This window comes from Temnothorax nylanderi, unplaced genomic scaffold (genome assembly GCF_030848795.1).
Source record: "Temnothorax nylanderi isolate EJ_2023f unplaced genomic scaffold, tnyl_v1.0 TNYL_tig0076_pilon, whole genome shotgun sequence".
Taxonomy (NCBI): Eukaryota; Metazoa; Arthropoda; class Insecta; order Hymenoptera; family Formicidae; genus Temnothorax; species Temnothorax nylanderi.
Genome location: NW_027249138.1, coordinates 760,615 through 776,650, shown reverse-complemented (window position 1 = coordinate 776,650; position 16,036 = coordinate 760,615). Strand labels below are relative to the sequence as shown.

General features: G+C 41.4%; 3 protein-coding genes across 6 annotated transcripts in view; 1 reads left to right on the top strand and 2 right to left on the bottom strand.

Moving 5' to 3' along the window:
* Positions 1-11,170, top strand: part of Pmca (plasma membrane calcium-transporting ATPase 2) — an 84,562-nt gene extending 73,392 nt beyond the window's left edge. For 3 of the 4 annotated variants that reach the window (XM_071709415.1, XM_071709414.1, XM_071709413.1), the window contains one exon: positions 94-11,170. In XM_071709415.1, the coding sequence (XP_071565516.1) occupies positions 94-315 (222 nt within the window). In that variant the 3' untranslated portion in view covers positions 316-11,170. The remainder of the gene's footprint in view (positions 1-93) is intronic. The other variant, XR_011718543.1, reaches the window with a different exon arrangement.
* On the bottom strand, positions 11,156-14,112 carry Rrp42 (exosome complex component Rrp42). Its single transcript, XM_071709429.1, has 6 exons — positions 13,814-14,112; positions 12,857-13,056; positions 12,622-12,787; positions 12,352-12,546; positions 11,989-12,144; positions 11,156-11,892 (listed from the first exon to the last, which is right to left on the bottom strand). The coding sequence occupies exons 1-6, from the start codon at positions 13,868-13,870 to the stop codon at positions 11,788-11,790; spliced, it is 879 nt and encodes a 292-aa protein (XP_071565530.1). The 5' UTR covers positions 13,871-14,112; the 3' UTR covers positions 11,156-11,787.
* A 178-nt stretch (positions 14,113-14,290) lies between these two features.
* Positions 14,291-15,655, bottom strand: Nd-b17 (NADH dehydrogenase (ubiquinone) B17 subunit). The gene is made up of 4 exons (XM_071709431.1): positions 15,496-15,655; positions 14,818-15,079; positions 14,641-14,742; positions 14,291-14,553 (listed from the first exon to the last, which is right to left on the bottom strand). Exons 1-4 carry the CDS (start codon positions 15,501-15,503, stop codon positions 14,416-14,418), a joined length of 510 nt encoding a protein of 169 aa, XP_071565532.1. The 5' UTR covers positions 15,504-15,655; the 3' UTR covers positions 14,291-14,415.
* Between the last annotated feature and the right edge of the window lie 381 nt (positions 15,656-16,036).

Genomic DNA, 16,036 nt, shown 5'->3' with positions numbered 1-16,036 from the left:
TCGCTGTCGCCGTCGCCGGCGGTGCCGATCGCCCCCCCCCCCCTCCCCATGAGACCAGACTGATCCGACCGGTACCGGCTTTCCAATTTGCAGATTCGCGTAGTGAACGCATTTCGGCAGGGCCTAGATACGCGCTACGGCGAGCACAGCAGCACCACCCTGGCGGAGGTACTGAGGAAGCAGTCGTCCCTGAGCAAACGACTCTCGCAGACGAGCAGCATCGAGTACGCCGACAACATACCGGACGAGCTCACCATACCGGAGATTGACGTCGAGAGGCTCTCGAGTCACAGTCACACCGAGACTGCCGTTTAGAGACGACGCCGCCGCGTCGTCAGTAGCGACGCCTACTACCACTACGAGTACGCCGACGACGACGACGACGACGTCTTCGCCACCCTCCCGCGCCCGTCGTCTCCCCGTGGCCGTCGATCGCTCGCAAAGAGAGCAGGGGGCTCACAGAACGAGGGGGGAGGGACCGAGAGAAAGAGTGTAGGAGAGAGAGAGGAGGTACGGGGAGAGAGGAGGAACGGAGTGGAGGGTCCATTCACGGTTGATAACGAGAATGGGGGGAGGGGTCGGCATCGTGGTTGAGAGGAATCGGGGGTCACCCCTTTCTTCCTCTCTCGCGACGAGGACGACCGCTCCGACGCGCCCCGAAGCCGTTCCGGGGGACCGACCGGTCGTCGCTGCCGGATCCGCCGAGATCCGCGCGAGAGACATCAATTATAAATATTACCCCAAAGTAACGCACCACTGCCTCTCCCATACGCAGTTCAGTTGTTACATACGCCTCCCTTACGTTTCCTCACCGTACCACCTTGCGTCTCTTTTTGTGTTTCTCTCTTATCGCATGTGTGTATGTGTATGCGTGTGTGTGTGTGTGTGTGTGTGTGCGCGCGCGCGCGGGGGTGTTTGTTGCGTGTGTATGTGCGTGTATGTTCGTGGAATCCTTTCGTTCTTTGACGCACCGCTGTGTGGAAGAAGCGCGACGACGGCCGCACGAAGGGAGACGCGGAAGGGAAGGAAAAGAGAGGAGAAAAGAGGAATATAGAGGTGGTTGAAAGAGGGGGGGAGAGAGAGAGAGAGAGAGAGAGAAAGAGAAAGAGAGAGAGAGGGGGAGGAAAAGAGAAAAAGAGAAAGATTCGAGGTCGAGTTTTGAAGATATGTAGATATGTAAGATACAGTTGGTACCCTTAAGTTGGTACAAAATACGTTCTTGACTCTTCTTCTTTCTTATCTTCATCTCTTCGTTGCTTCTACCTCCAACTTCTTGGTTCTCTCTTTCTTCTTCTTTTCCGTCGCGTGAAATTTTTCTCTCTCTCCTGTTCTCGCTCTTTTCCTTGCGTTTTATATCTATCTGTTCCTCTTGTTCTCTTTTTCTCTCCCTTTCTTCTCGTATTGATATATTGTTATTTCTCAGATGATTACCATCTCTCTCTCTCTCTCTTTGTCTCTCTGTCTCTCTCTTTCTCTCTCTTTCTCTCTCTTTCCCTCCCACCCAGAGAGAGATCTCTCTCCTTTTCTCCTCCTTCCCTCCCTTTCGCGACTTTTTCTCTTTCCCTTTGTCGCTCTCCCGATCTCTCTCTTGCGCGCGACTTAAAGGATGATCTAGTCACTAGTTTGTATTACTCTAATACTTCCGTGAATATACTTTGCACTGGGGGTGCCTTACCGAGAGAAGAGAGTTTGAGGAAGGAGGACAAAAGCGAGGAAAGAAAACGGGTGTGTGTAAATGCAATTTGTTTTCTAGCGTTACCGTTGCGATAAACGAGAAGAAGAGAAAGAAACGATCCTGCGGGGAGGAAGGGGGGAGGGTATAAAGGAATATTATCGCGAAGTCGCACCGATTCTTCTTCTTTGCCGAAAGATTGCAGATCACGGAATCGATCGCCACAACATTGCCATTATTACGCTTAAATCGATACGAAGATCCTGATAGTAAAAGCGTAATCACACACGGGGGGAAAGGAGAGAAAGATCGAGGGACGACGGTCGCGCGGAAACCGGGCAAGATGGGGAAGGCAAGCACGCGGAATGGGCGATAATACTTACGATCGCATTTAAGGACCGACAAACTGTTTCAATCGCTTCAATCGCTGAGGGACCTAAAGCGACCTAAACGGGAGCGGGGTAGTTCCACTCCGTCTCTCCCGGGTACGCCGGAAAAAGAAGGGGTGGGGGGGGGGAAAGAAAAAAAAATAGCGAGAAAAACCAAGATTTTCGTTCATCCTGTGACTACGATGTTATTCTCAGGACCTATCGATTCCGTGTACGAAGCGCGTAAATATACATATATATACATAAATATACATATATACATAAAGAGAGATATATTATATATAAATATAATTATAAATATCATTATCACACAAGAGGGGATATAGTTCGTATCTCGCGATTGCGACGAAACGTGTTTCTTCACGGCCGCACGAGGACAAAAGAAGAAGGGGGGAAAAAGAAGGGATGGCAGGAGGGGGAAAAGGGGTTGTAGAATTCCGCGATCACTCGATTACCGCGCGATTAATAATCGAGAATCGCCGTCGCCCACCGGACCCCGATGTAAAAAACGTTGGCAATATGGGTTTATTATTATACTTCGTCGTGTAAGTTTTACGTTTTTAAGTGCAAGACCGCTGCCAAATAATAGAGAATAGCGTGTAACGTGTGTACGACTTACATCTCCATGAAGTCAGTAGCCGTATTTTGTAGTTCTAGCTTATCGTTCATTTCTCAAGCGCTCTTTCGCGAGAGAGAAAGAGAGAGACAAAGAAAGAAAGAAAGAGAGAGAGAGAGAGAGAGGGAGGGGGGAGAGAAAAAAGAAAGAGAAAGAGAGAGGGAAGAGAGGAAAAGAGAGGGAACAGACCGGAGAAGATAGAAAAATGACAAGAAGCAGGAGCACACAAAAGTACGTTAAGCGAAAAGGGAAAGGAAAGAAAAATAAAAACGTTTTCGAGTCTTCGAAGTACCTAAGTCGAGTTATTACGCCGTCATCGGTTATATTACGAGAATTAACGATGAAAAAGATAAAAAAAGAGTATAAGTAAAGGCAGAGTTCTCTTTAGGTCCGTAAAATATATATACACATATACAATAGGACTTCTCTCTCTCGTTTGAAAAAGGCTTTAAGAGGCCTATTTATTGCACCTTATTCTAGTCTTAAGCACTCTATATGCCTTACACTGCCAAATAATAAAGACGCGTATTGTTACATATACCTTTATGTTACACACGCACACGAACACATACATACAGACATACACGCATACACACACACACACACATGCATACACATACAAACGTGCACCATCGCTGTTCGTCCTTGCCATCGTCGTGGCCGTCACGACGCCGTCTTGTCGCGCTCGTCCTCGTCTAACACACCTGCCGTCGCGACATTCTCGCCGCCTCGTACTTCGACCTTTGCGAATTCCTTTCGGATCACAATTTAGGCCCGCGTCGTTTTACCTCCCTTTACTTTCGCGCTTAGACATGCACAAGATGATCGAGTTTTACGCTAATTAATTTCACGCGAGATCTCGATCAAGCGAATCCCCGAGAAGAAGACGTAGCGCTAAACTTTGAACGACCGTACCTCCACAATTCGTGAAATTCCTATCACGACGCCTGGTTCTCCAGGCGAGAAGGTTCATTCAAATCTGACGATTAAAGAGACGTGGAGATGTTTGAAAGACGTACAAAAAGACCGACGCGAAAGGCTCAAGATGTCTTTCGGAGTTCTCGTCTTTGACGAAGTCAAATTATAAAACAATTCTGCGACACCGCGGGTTCACTGCGGGTTTAATATGCACACAGATTGGTCGATCGTCCCTGATTCGATTTCGTTTATTCAATTTCTTTCTGGTTCAGAGATAAATATCGCGAGTGAGGATTCGAAAAGAAGAAAAGGAACAAACGATGTTTGATTATGACTCGAGATCAAATCCTCGATATATACATACATATACAAATGCCATATAATTATACACACACGTAGACACATCTATCTTTGCACATACACACACACACACACACACACACACATTTCCCATTTTTCGCGATCGCGTCATTTTGCCATTGTCGACCTCCGTTTCCGTTTCCTTGTTCGCTCATTATCAGCCGAGAGTCGCGTAAGTCATCCCGTCCCTTATTAACTGAGAAGAGCATCGAGAATATTTTTATGCGCCATTAACGCGTTTCTTATATTGTATCTATGTACTTAAAGAAAAAAACGCATTTCTCTCGCGCAGTGTATTAAAAAATAATAAAAAAAGTATCGCGTAGCTGTACCTCCGACGATTATGTCTTAACGCGGTTTAACTAACGAAGACAAACGACTTACGCTGCGATAGCTGGAGGGTCGTTTCACGGGACGATCCCGATTGGGAGAGAATATACAGGATGTGTTTATCCGGGATCCTCGACTTTAATTTTAACGACAGCGAGTTCTTCGACGGAACTCACAGTCCTTTCGCCTTTCGGGAAAGAATCGTCATATATATCTCTCTCTATATTTTTCTTTTAAACAACTCGATTATTAAACCTCGAATGAAATAAAATCTACTCGAAATTAATTAAAAAATAATATTTTGTTGTTCGCTCGCATTGTGGATTATTAATTTTTAGCAGCAATTTCTCAATCGTTTTCTTCATTCGATTGGTAACGATGAAAAGTTCGAGTTGTAGTTTTTAAATAAAACAGGAGAAATAATCCTCGGTTCCGCGATATTTCGGTTGAGAAAGGATTCACTGTGGATTATAGGATCGAGAAATCCGTCGTTAAAGTTAAAGCTCAAGATCGAGGCTTCCCTGCGAGTCGCACAGCTAACACGACGCGAGAAACCGTTGTCGACCAGATTGTTTCGCGTCGCCAGAGTTTATATTCTTGTCCGTGTGTGTCGATATATACATAATAAGGATTTATTTGTAAGCGAATATAATTCTCTCACCGTTTCCGAGCCTTGTAAATCCGCCAGAGCTGCTGGAAAGTTCTAAGATCAGCGTGCTTTCACTTCTTCACCTTCTTCTCACTTTCGTAGGCTTTCGGGCAGGAAAAGGAAATAAAGGATAAAAAAAAATTAAACCGTCGACGTATCCGTTGTCGTTCGAGACGACCGATATCGATACTCAAATCGGCTCCGCCGGCCGTCGTCCGCACGCGCGTTTTTTTTTTCTCAGATATTATATAGGCGATATTGTTAATTATAATAATAGAAACGCGAGTGCGGATCGCGGATGAACCCTGGTTTGCTCTAATTCTCGGGCCCGGTTGCATCCAACTCTCGCGTGCGTGATCATCACTCTTCATAATCCGTTCTCCCCCTTCAGAAAAAAAAAGAAAGGAAATATTAACGAGGAGAAGGGCAATCGAGAATGCAATTAATACTCCACTGTCTTATCCGGACATAACGCGTTTCTCTCTTGTATTTCCACCCTTAATTTGAAACGACAGACGAAATGGGAGACAAACGAGATCGAGATGCAACCGGGCGACTCAGTGGTGCAACGTCGAGCGATGCACTCGCGGCTCGCGGCCGTTCGCCGTTCGGCCGACTCGAATTCCTCGAATTCAACGTCCGCGGAGATTCGACGTGCGACGCGATATTAACCCGCCTCCACCGCGAGAGAACGGGTGTTCCACTTCCGGTTTGCAGCGGAGATTGTTGCGAAGATCCCCGGCTGGCGCCGGTGCGTTAATTGCGCTGCGGTTGTTGCGTAACAAATGGCCCCCTTCGTGCGTGTGTGTGTGTGTGTATATCTCTTCCGAGCTGCGTTTCTCGAACAAGCGTTCGTTAAAAAGATATATATAAAAAAAGAAATGTTCCTTTCTTCTCGCTCGCTCGAATAAAAACTCTGGAGTCTTTGTAAATAGCGATTAAGTATATATAAAAACAAAATAGTACGCTTCCCTAGAAAGTATAGTTATATATCGAGCACGCGATTTGGATTTTCGAAGGAGCCAACGGGTTAATATCGCGTGCCACGATCCGCGAAATAAATCTCACGGATAATTCTCTCAGGATCTTGTTAACGCACGCGCTTCGCGGTTGGTTTTTTCTTTTTTTTCCTTTTTTTTCCTTTTTTTTGGTAATTGATGCGACGCTCACCTCTCTCAGGCGGTAGCGTGAACGATTCGCAAGAATCCTTGCCGGGAATGAGAAGAGACGTCCGGATTCCTCCGCGGCGCGGCGTCGGGAATGTCTTTCTCTCTCTTTCTCTCACATTTCACGCTACCGTGTCTCACGTACGAAGGAAAGTAAGGATCGACTTTCGAGAAATTCGCCGCGCCAAGCGTCACATGTTGTACAGTAATCGCACGCATTATCAGCTACGATCTAATTCATTGTCGTTGTAAGTCATCGGTGTTTAATCGTCTGATACGGTAAATGCGCGCGCGGATCAAATTATCGGCTACCTGTAAGAGTAAATAGGGGGAGTTGAAATGCTTTCGATAACAATGTATCTCAATAAACGTTGATGATCGATTTTACAGACATTGAACATATATTTCTTCCGTGCTACAGGACACACTTATCGAGATCACTGTCGCGTTCAATCGGTTTACTCGGCGGGCCCGGGTTATCCTCAATAAAACGGTATAGGTAATCAGTTGTGCCGAATTGAATTGATCGCGTTGAAGGGGGCAAGAACCGCGCGCGTACTTACGGATTTACCTCGTTTTCGCATTTTTCAATTCGCGGCCGAAGGGTCGGCGCGAGGCTGGCGAAGCTAACGAGAAGCGGAATGGGAGTCGCGAGATTAATCCGAGCAGCGCACTCGGAACAGCCGTCTCGCATACAACCGATTTCTTTTTTTCTTTTTCTTTTCCTCCAAATGTACCTCGACATTTGGCGCGTACATGTACGATATATATCACATCCGTGCCTATATATGTATAATATATGTACAGATGCAGGTATATTCGCACCTACCGCTACTTATAGCGGCTTTGATCTCGAGGCGGAACTCGAGATCTCATTTCAGTTCCGGTCGCCGGTTGCATGTTTAATCAGGGCGGAAAGAAAACGCGAGTATGCGACGAGAGGCTGTAAGGGAGCTTGTTTAGATGACCGACAGGAGAAAAAGAAAGCGAGATATTTGTGCTTATGTGATGGACACGTGCAGTAACGAATATGCCCGCTGTGCGATTACTGAGAATTTGTTCGTAGCTCTCGGGGATCTCTGTTGTTATCTAATTTTACGGGGTACGGCGAGGGATCGTCTCGTGTCGCCGATTGTAAAGTTACTTAATTAATTAAAGTAAGCAGCGAGTAACACACAACATTATTTATTGCGGTTAAAGTGTGGTGAATTTTAGGGAAGTTATGCTATTACGTTTCGCCGAGTGCAAGATAAGAGTTAATAATAAAGAGGAGGAGAGGGGAGAAAAAAAAACAGAAAAAAAGGAGGATTTGTTTCTCACGTGCAATCAATTAACCGAGTGTGAGAGAGCGACACTTATATATAATAATCATATGGACATTAAAATTAAAATAGCGGTAATGAGTGTGGGAAGAATTAAACTGGATTTTGAACTTGCGAAAGTCTAATTAAACGTTAAATAAATAAAGTACACGATTATTCACAGCTGTCGAACGAGAGTGTGAATCGATTCTCTTTTTTTTTCTTTTTTTTTTCTTTAGTTCGTTCACCGCTACCGCTTTCGATCTGCACTTTTTCGAATAGTCGTTTTTTTCCATCCATCGCCATTCGTCGTTTTACTTTCGCATTAGATGCGCACAAGAAGTTGAGATAGTTCTTAATGCACCGATTTTTCAGTCGTTCAGGTTCCATGATCTACGCGCGAAGAAGATACACGAGAAGTATATCTCGAACGAAGATTAGGTCCAGACGTTGCTGGACACAATTTAGCAAATTATATATACACATATATACATATACACATATATATGTATATATATGTGTGTATAAGTAATTATAAATAAAAATATAGGTATACATATGAATGCGAATATAAATATGAACATAAACGCAACTATAAATATGAACATATGAATATATAAATATAAATACGAATATACATACATGAACATAAATATATAAATACAAAGACAAATGCAAATATAAATAATATAAATACAATTATCAATATGAATTAGTTATAAATACATAGACACACACAATTATCTTATAAATATAAAAAGTCGTCCCGTTGTAATTAATGCAGTGAAATATTTCGCATTAAATGATCGGGACACATTTTTTTTTCTCCATATATTATAGTATCATTATCGAAGCACATAAAATACAAAGCATGCTGTATTTCGCTTAATGTAGGAAATATTTTACAGCATTCATTAAAATGGGTTACTCTGTATCTATAGGATATCTTAGAAGCCACGTACCCCTCGTCTGAAACCTCGTTATCTCGAAAACGTTAATCACGCAATTGTGTGTCGTCGAAAATTAAAGAATTTTGGCGAATTAGGCTTCGAGAATGTACATACCTTAATAATATACATAAATCGTGTTGCTCGGCCCAACGTTCGATGAATTTTAACAGAGAGATATTTTATTTAGAAGCCCAGTCGCGCCAAAATTATTTAATGCTGCAAATCAAAAAGAGATCAAAAGTTCAGTCAACTTGAAAAATCCGACTGCATTTTAATGTCATCGAGTGCGCATCTCTTCCGAGGCACCCAATAGGCCAATATATATATATATGAATATATATATGTATATATATTCATGTAATGCGCGCGGAGTAACACGTAAATAACGTAGCTTTAATAACGTACTTAAGAAACCGATAAACTGAATTTCGAGATTATGCTTAAATATTGCCTCCTCTCGGAGGCAACATGCAATTACTCTCATATTGATAATTTCATAATAATCATTGATAAATTGCGATTTAGAATAGCGATTGACCTTCGTGAAGCGACCGATGCTTTAAAAAATTCGAGATTTAGGTTCGTCTAAGCTAAAATTTATATAGCGGCAGATGATTGACACGTTGATTACTATATTATTGCATTATCGCGGTCCCTGGCGTTATTCCTTCAAGGAATTCGACTATCTTACTTTCCTGGCGATTATCCCGCTCTTTAAATCGCGAATCCGATCGTGTTCCAATTTTTCTAATCCGACAAAGTACCTTCGTTCCGCCTGGAATCAGCGTGTTAATGACACAACGTGTGTTAACGTCTCGACGATAGTAATCCGCGAGTTCACTTATTGTTAGCGTAGCTTAAGGTTTAGTTTGTTATTAGAAATGAGGGGCGAGATAGTGTTCCACACGCTATCGATCCTTATTTGTTACTTATTAAATAAGCTTCGACGGTAGACAATGTAAAAATGTAACAGAATCGACGAGGGGATGCCGAGAGACAAACTTCCACCGATGCATATATATATACATGTGCGTAAATGCATGGCCTCGTAAGTGGTCCTTCTCCGTTGTAGATCTCCGATCAAAACAAGATCTAACGCGCAAGCCGCGATCTTGGATGCGTAAGCGACGTATTTGAGTCACTTTTTATTTGCGAAAGCACGCCAACAATATTTCAAGACGATATTACTGCTCAAGTAAAAAAATATCCATTTTATGAATTATTTTAAATTATTTCTATTGATTTAACATATATTTGTTGGATATTTCTTTTTTATTCCTATTCTATTTTTTAAAATTAAATGTTTTATTCCTATATCTAATTTAATATCTACCTGCGAATAAACTTGATGTATATAGCTTATTTATTGTAGATTGAAAATTGAGCATTCTCTCGCGAAGCCGACTTCCACTCTTTAAAAACTCAAGATCTTTTTCATAAAAACTGTGACTGGCGTTTCATAATTTACTTATGGTAATCAGAGTTTCCGACTTAAATGCGCCGCGCGATGCAATGACGAATGCATTCATCTCCAACGTTGTTTTACACGCAAAAGTAATTTCGCGTCGATGGCCATGCAAAAATGCGATCCTCGGTCCTCGTCACGTTCAATTGTTTTCAATTTACGAACGAGAGTTAGAGAGGCTCTCTACACCGGACCGTTTGATACGCGTACCAAGTACTATATCCGTATCAAATCCGTATCAAATCTCGGGTTATCCCGGTGTAAACCGAAATTTCATACGAATTTGATACGGATATAGTACTTGGTACGCGTATCAAACGGTCGGTGTAAACTAGGCCATTGAGAAAGAAAGAGAGAGAGAGAGAGAATGTGTGTGTGAAAGGGAGGTTCCTACATGTCGCTCGACGATGTCACCGCTGTTAAAATCGGACGTCCGATTTTCTCGGAAGCAACAATGATATTAAATATATATATATATATATATATATATATATATATATATATACATATATATATATATAAATACGTTGACGAACTTGTAACTACACACACGATTATACACACTAGAGAACGATTCTATTATCTTGTAAGAATTACTTATGCTAGGACCTCTGTACAAACTATTAACAAATCCGTAAGAGGAAGAAAGAAAACGCTGTGTATAAGAACAGAAATATTTATAAGAAACCAAAAGAAAAGATATCTTTCACTACTTTCAGCACTACTTTCAACATAATCATTGTAATAGCCACTCTATTTAAAGATCGTTAAAAAAAAAGAGAGAAGAAATGAAACAACGGATTTCGTTATCACAGCTCGAGCTTCGTGCGAATTTTCCCGCTTCCCTGCCTATTATATAACGAACTGACTTCATGGAGGATATTTATACGACCGTAAGAATATCCTACTGTAAAACACACACAAAGGAATGCTGTTGAAATAATCGCGTCAGAAATTATTTTTCTCAATGTTAATTCTTGTGGACGAGAAGGCGTTACTTTCTGTACATTCGCTGGGCAAACCGATTTCATCGCGCGCGCGCGCGTCATTTATCGACTTTGATTGTCGAGCATTCAATTATCCGCCTGTCGAGATATAATCAAAGCAAGCGGATGATGTTTAGGATCAAAGAACGAATTGTCGAACACGTCCCGGGCGCGACGCGAGAGTTTTTCATATAAAAAAAAACCTTTAAAAAAATAAGAAAACGCCATACAGAGTCGGTAAATGAGCGCTGTTAAACTTCAGAGTCCGAAATTATCGAAGTTTTAAGAGATTTTTATGTACTTGCCCGAATTAGAAGACGGGACAATTATTATTGAATTAAAAAATAATAGTATATAGTTGAAATCTATACACATGTCTCTAGTATCATTTATTTGACTGATTCATTGCTCTACCATTACACATACACATATCTTTCACAACGCCTGATAAGAATTTTTTTTCAAAGTCCGTAATAATTTCCAAATTATGCTTTGCAAAGTTACACACACATACATACACAATTAATTACTGAATATTGTTACACTGTAGTAAAAAGTATGCTCTCGCAGCTTTATATGTAGAATTTTGCAAGTATGAAAAACACTCTACGAGTTCGGAAAAATTTCACGCAATTTTAGTATTCGTACTAATACTAAATCTTTTGAAAGAAATGTAGTGTGTAGTACACATGTGTATCTCTGGAAGACAACCAGCAGGTTAATGTCCTTCTTCTGAAAATATTCCAACTGTGGTGATCAGATGGACTCGAACCCGAGTCCTCGCAGTTATGAGTTTGGCACCTTTGCCGCGCTAGACCACACTGCCCCCCCCCCCCCCCTAAAAATAACACAGTTGCACCGTAACATTAGCAGTTATATAAATAACGAGAAATACTGCGCGCAACTTAACAAGTCCACAATTAAGAATCTAAAAAAAATATATTTGTATCTTCTGAAGTCCATGACAACGTCCACGCGCGCGTTATTATTTAAGAAAGCCAAATATAGGTTTCGTTTGGCCGAGCTTATTTTCCTCCTCCAATCCTTTCATAAGTGTTTCGTTTAGCTTGAGGCCGATATCCTTTCCAACCTGTAAAATCGAAAATCCAGATTCAAAGGCAAATCCTGAATAGTTCGCCTTCAACCACAGCGTGTAATAATCAATATATACAGGGACTGTTATCACCTGCAACATCTTAATCAAGGTACTAGGCAGCAAGCTACCGTATCCCAGCTTGACCACGGATGTCACCTTGCCATTCGGCATCACGGACATGAGGATACTAGCCGCACTGCAGGATTCTTCTTCCAACGTTGGATCTATCACGAAATTGTCTCCAATCTGTTAGAGAAAACGTTTTTTTTTTCAGCGTAGCAATTAACATTTTTATTAATTAAACATTGAATCTTAATTGCCGAAAATGTACAAAGTAATTAATAAAAAGTTACAAAAATAAGAAAAAAATCGTATCTTTTTTTTATAGAAAACGTAATCTGCTACCATATCAACTCATTTATTTTACAATAATGATTAAAGATTATTGCATACCTTGCATACTGTTACTACCAACGGATAATTCGTGACATCCAGCTTGATACAGTCGTAAGGATCGTCCGACACCTGAATATCCGGCTCGCCACCGTCGAGCATTGCTGTGATCACCCGCGGAATTTCAGTATTGTACAACGCCGCCTTCACCGCAGCACCCACAGCGTCGAATAGATTTCCGCCGCATTGAAGGATCTGGAAAGGTGAAGGAGCAATGAAGCAGACTTCTAAGCGCGGTCGTATCCAGTCGTATCGTCCGATAGTACTTACCAAGATATCCACGTACATTTTCCAACACTTCTTATGAGGTATTATACACAGCTGTTTCAAATCGAAGGCATCTGGCGTCTGATAAGCCATGGAAAGGACGTTACTTATCTCAGTCGCCAAATCGTCCCCGCCTTTGCCTTCGAATGCCGGTGTAGCGTTAGCGGAGCTGGAAAAGACAATCAAAAGTAAGTCACTCAACGTTAATCGAGAATCCGAGCCTAAGACGCATACGTACCAGTCTACGAAAAAGTCTAATTTGCCCTCATTTGGTCTTTCGGCATACGGCGTGTCGATCTCCAGTTTCACGCCGACCAATACATCCGTGATGTTGCCTATGCGTAATCTCGCTGATCCATGCGCGTGCTTCATCAACCTGGTTTCGATCTCAATAGAACGATACTGATACCTGGATCGACCGTCATTTCTTAGGTCAAGCTGAAATTAACAAATTAATTGTTACAATGTATATGATACTCTCAATAAGTAAAATGTTAGCAATATGCTGGTAGATTCGAGCAGAACAGATTGACATAAACTACATTAAGCTTATATTCTGCCAGAAACCATTTATCATTTTGTAATCATTTAACCCTTTCGAGACTCCAGATACACATATATGTACCATCAAGTTTAAATTCAGGACTAAAGTTTAAAACAAAAATGAAAAACTTTTTTAATTTTTATTTTGTAAATATCCTTTTTATACATGTCTAATGGTTCATATAAGTACGAAAAAATACTAATGCATATAAAATACTGTGCATGTAAAAACACAAAAAAAGTTTCCCACCGTCTTGAAAGGGTTAAATCATACATTCCATGTCAATGATTACTAAATGACAGATGCCAATTGGTTCTCGCAACCAATCTGTCATTATACATTCTTTTAATATATTCTGTTACACTTCTGCTAGCATTCTACTGACAAAATTTGTAGCAGACACAAAATCTATTACCGAGATTCGATTAACCGGGTATAGAAACAAGCTAACAGAAAAATATTTTTCGAACAAAAATTTTTATTTATTATAATCTCTGAAGTTGCCTAAAATACAACAGTTAATAAATCGGAGGCAATTATTATAGTGTTTAAAGAGTAAATACTGGCGAGTACGGAAGCGTGCACGTCGGATCGTCGGAAACAATAACACGTGCACGCAATGCACGTGTTGTAGTTGACGGATATACTCACGTCGACTCCATGAATAATAAACGTCTTCTCGCCCAAACTCAAGGGAGTCTCGGCCATCTCGCAGAAACCGACTTTCTCGATATAACGTCTATTCTAACTCGGAAACACGATCATGAATGTCGAGTACTTGTTATGTTTATACTGCTGTAACAGGGCAACGTAACCTCACTTTTTAGGGAAACTCACATCAGGGTGGGTCGACTCTCGCTATCGCAGCGACAACGAGCGACCGCGTTTGGTCCGTTTTTCAGGGCGACTTCGACCAAACTCCAATTAACTCGATCGGCAGAATTCCTCACGGCAAAATTTCGAATTATATAATTCGCTGTGCCCAATTAAATATTTTCTTTCTCTAGGCAGAAAATAAATAATTCTATTCGTATTAATAAAATGATATTAATCGACAAATTAATCGCGGATTTAACTTAATGAAAAAATGTCTGAGGGATATAGGACGTTAATTATCAATTACAAGGATTATAATATAATGACAATTTATTACTAATGACATTTTTTAACGACATCGTGTTTCTCATTTTAGTGACATTTAACGATGTAAATTAAATAATAACTATACAAGGAAGATAACGCGTTTTTGAGATTTATATAGGGGACTTGTCGAAATCGTTTACGTAGAATTGTTTGCCCTCCGTTTTGTATAAGGCATTCAGGTCCTTGTTGTCAGGATACATTTTTTGTCTCGACACCGTGATCTTCCACCCACCATTCCTCGTCCAGTTCTGAAGGAAGCCGAATAATACATATAGAATATATGACGCATTACTAAAAGCAGGGCGTTCAGTACGTTGAAATAGATTTTTGCATACCATTCTGTTGTACTTCAGATGATAATAGATACAATAGATCGCAAAGGTACCCAATGCCACTCTGGTCAGAGTGTGCCGCAGCACGTACGCTGATGTTTTACCCTACAACAGCGACAACTGTTAAACTATTTGTATCACAAACGCATGTGTTGCCAGCTGACTCTTTCTTGTCATTACAATAACGGGTTCCAACATGTTCTGGACTTTGTTCCCGGGTGCCATGTAGAATCGCCTGATCGGATTGTACATCTGTTCGTAGTAGCCCTTGGGCATCACCGGCTCCTCGGGCGCGAGTTTCTGAGCGTCCAACCACTTCTTCCTCCACGCCCGCTCCTCGTCCGTCATTCCCAGCATCCGCTCCCTTTCGCGTCCCATACGACGCACTATGGACATGGGCCTGTCTCCATCCATGGCCTTGGTGTCCGGGATCTCTGGTACTCTAAAAAGCCAATCACGACAAATTATGACAAATTACAATAATAATTATGTAAAGCTATTGTTAATAGTAAAGGTAACTAAACATTATTCTAATGTTGTTTCTTCGACCTTTTACTTTCTACAACTACAACATGAAAAGATTGAGCGAAGACAGCTGAGTGAAATGTTGGTCCCATGACTTTGGATAACAAAGGAATTTATGCAAACAAGTGAAATAAGATACGGCTGCTTTTTATCATAACAAATTCTTCCGTGACTGCGGAGAAAATCTGATGCTTTAATATTACTTTAAAGTTTACAGTGCATGAAAAACTGACGTATGTCAACATCAAAGTTTTGGCTCACGCATTGTTGACCTATCATATGATTAATGTATATTAGAGTACAGGATTTGACGAATATAATAGAATAACGTACCGCGCCATGATTTTTCTGACGATTACGTGAGGTCCAAGATCTTATAAACACCGATTATCAAAACCGACAGTGAGGTTAGCTCCGCTTACGTGTTGCATAACAACATCGACATATAATATAGCTATAGCACTAGACGACTAGCCTGCAGTCTGCACCATCCTGTAACACAATAATGGGTGCGTTTAGGTAAAGGTCTATCCAGACAAACTTGCATAGGTGCATAACCATATGCATGAAGAAACGGATTGGTTTATTTCCTTATGCACATGCATATGGACCAATCAATTCTCTTATGCTTATGTTTATGCGCTATGCAAGTTTGTCTGGATTGACCTTAAGACACCGCTACTGTAGCGCTACACGAATGCGTACCAACCATTGGCTGAGCATGGTAGCGCTACCATGAACAGCCAATGGCTGGTACGCATTCGTGTAGCGCTACAGTAGCGGTGTCTTACCTAAACACACCCAATGGTTCTCAAAATGAGAGAGATAGAGCGCATGTGCGGCCAATCTCCGTCTCTCTTCGATTCTTTCTCTT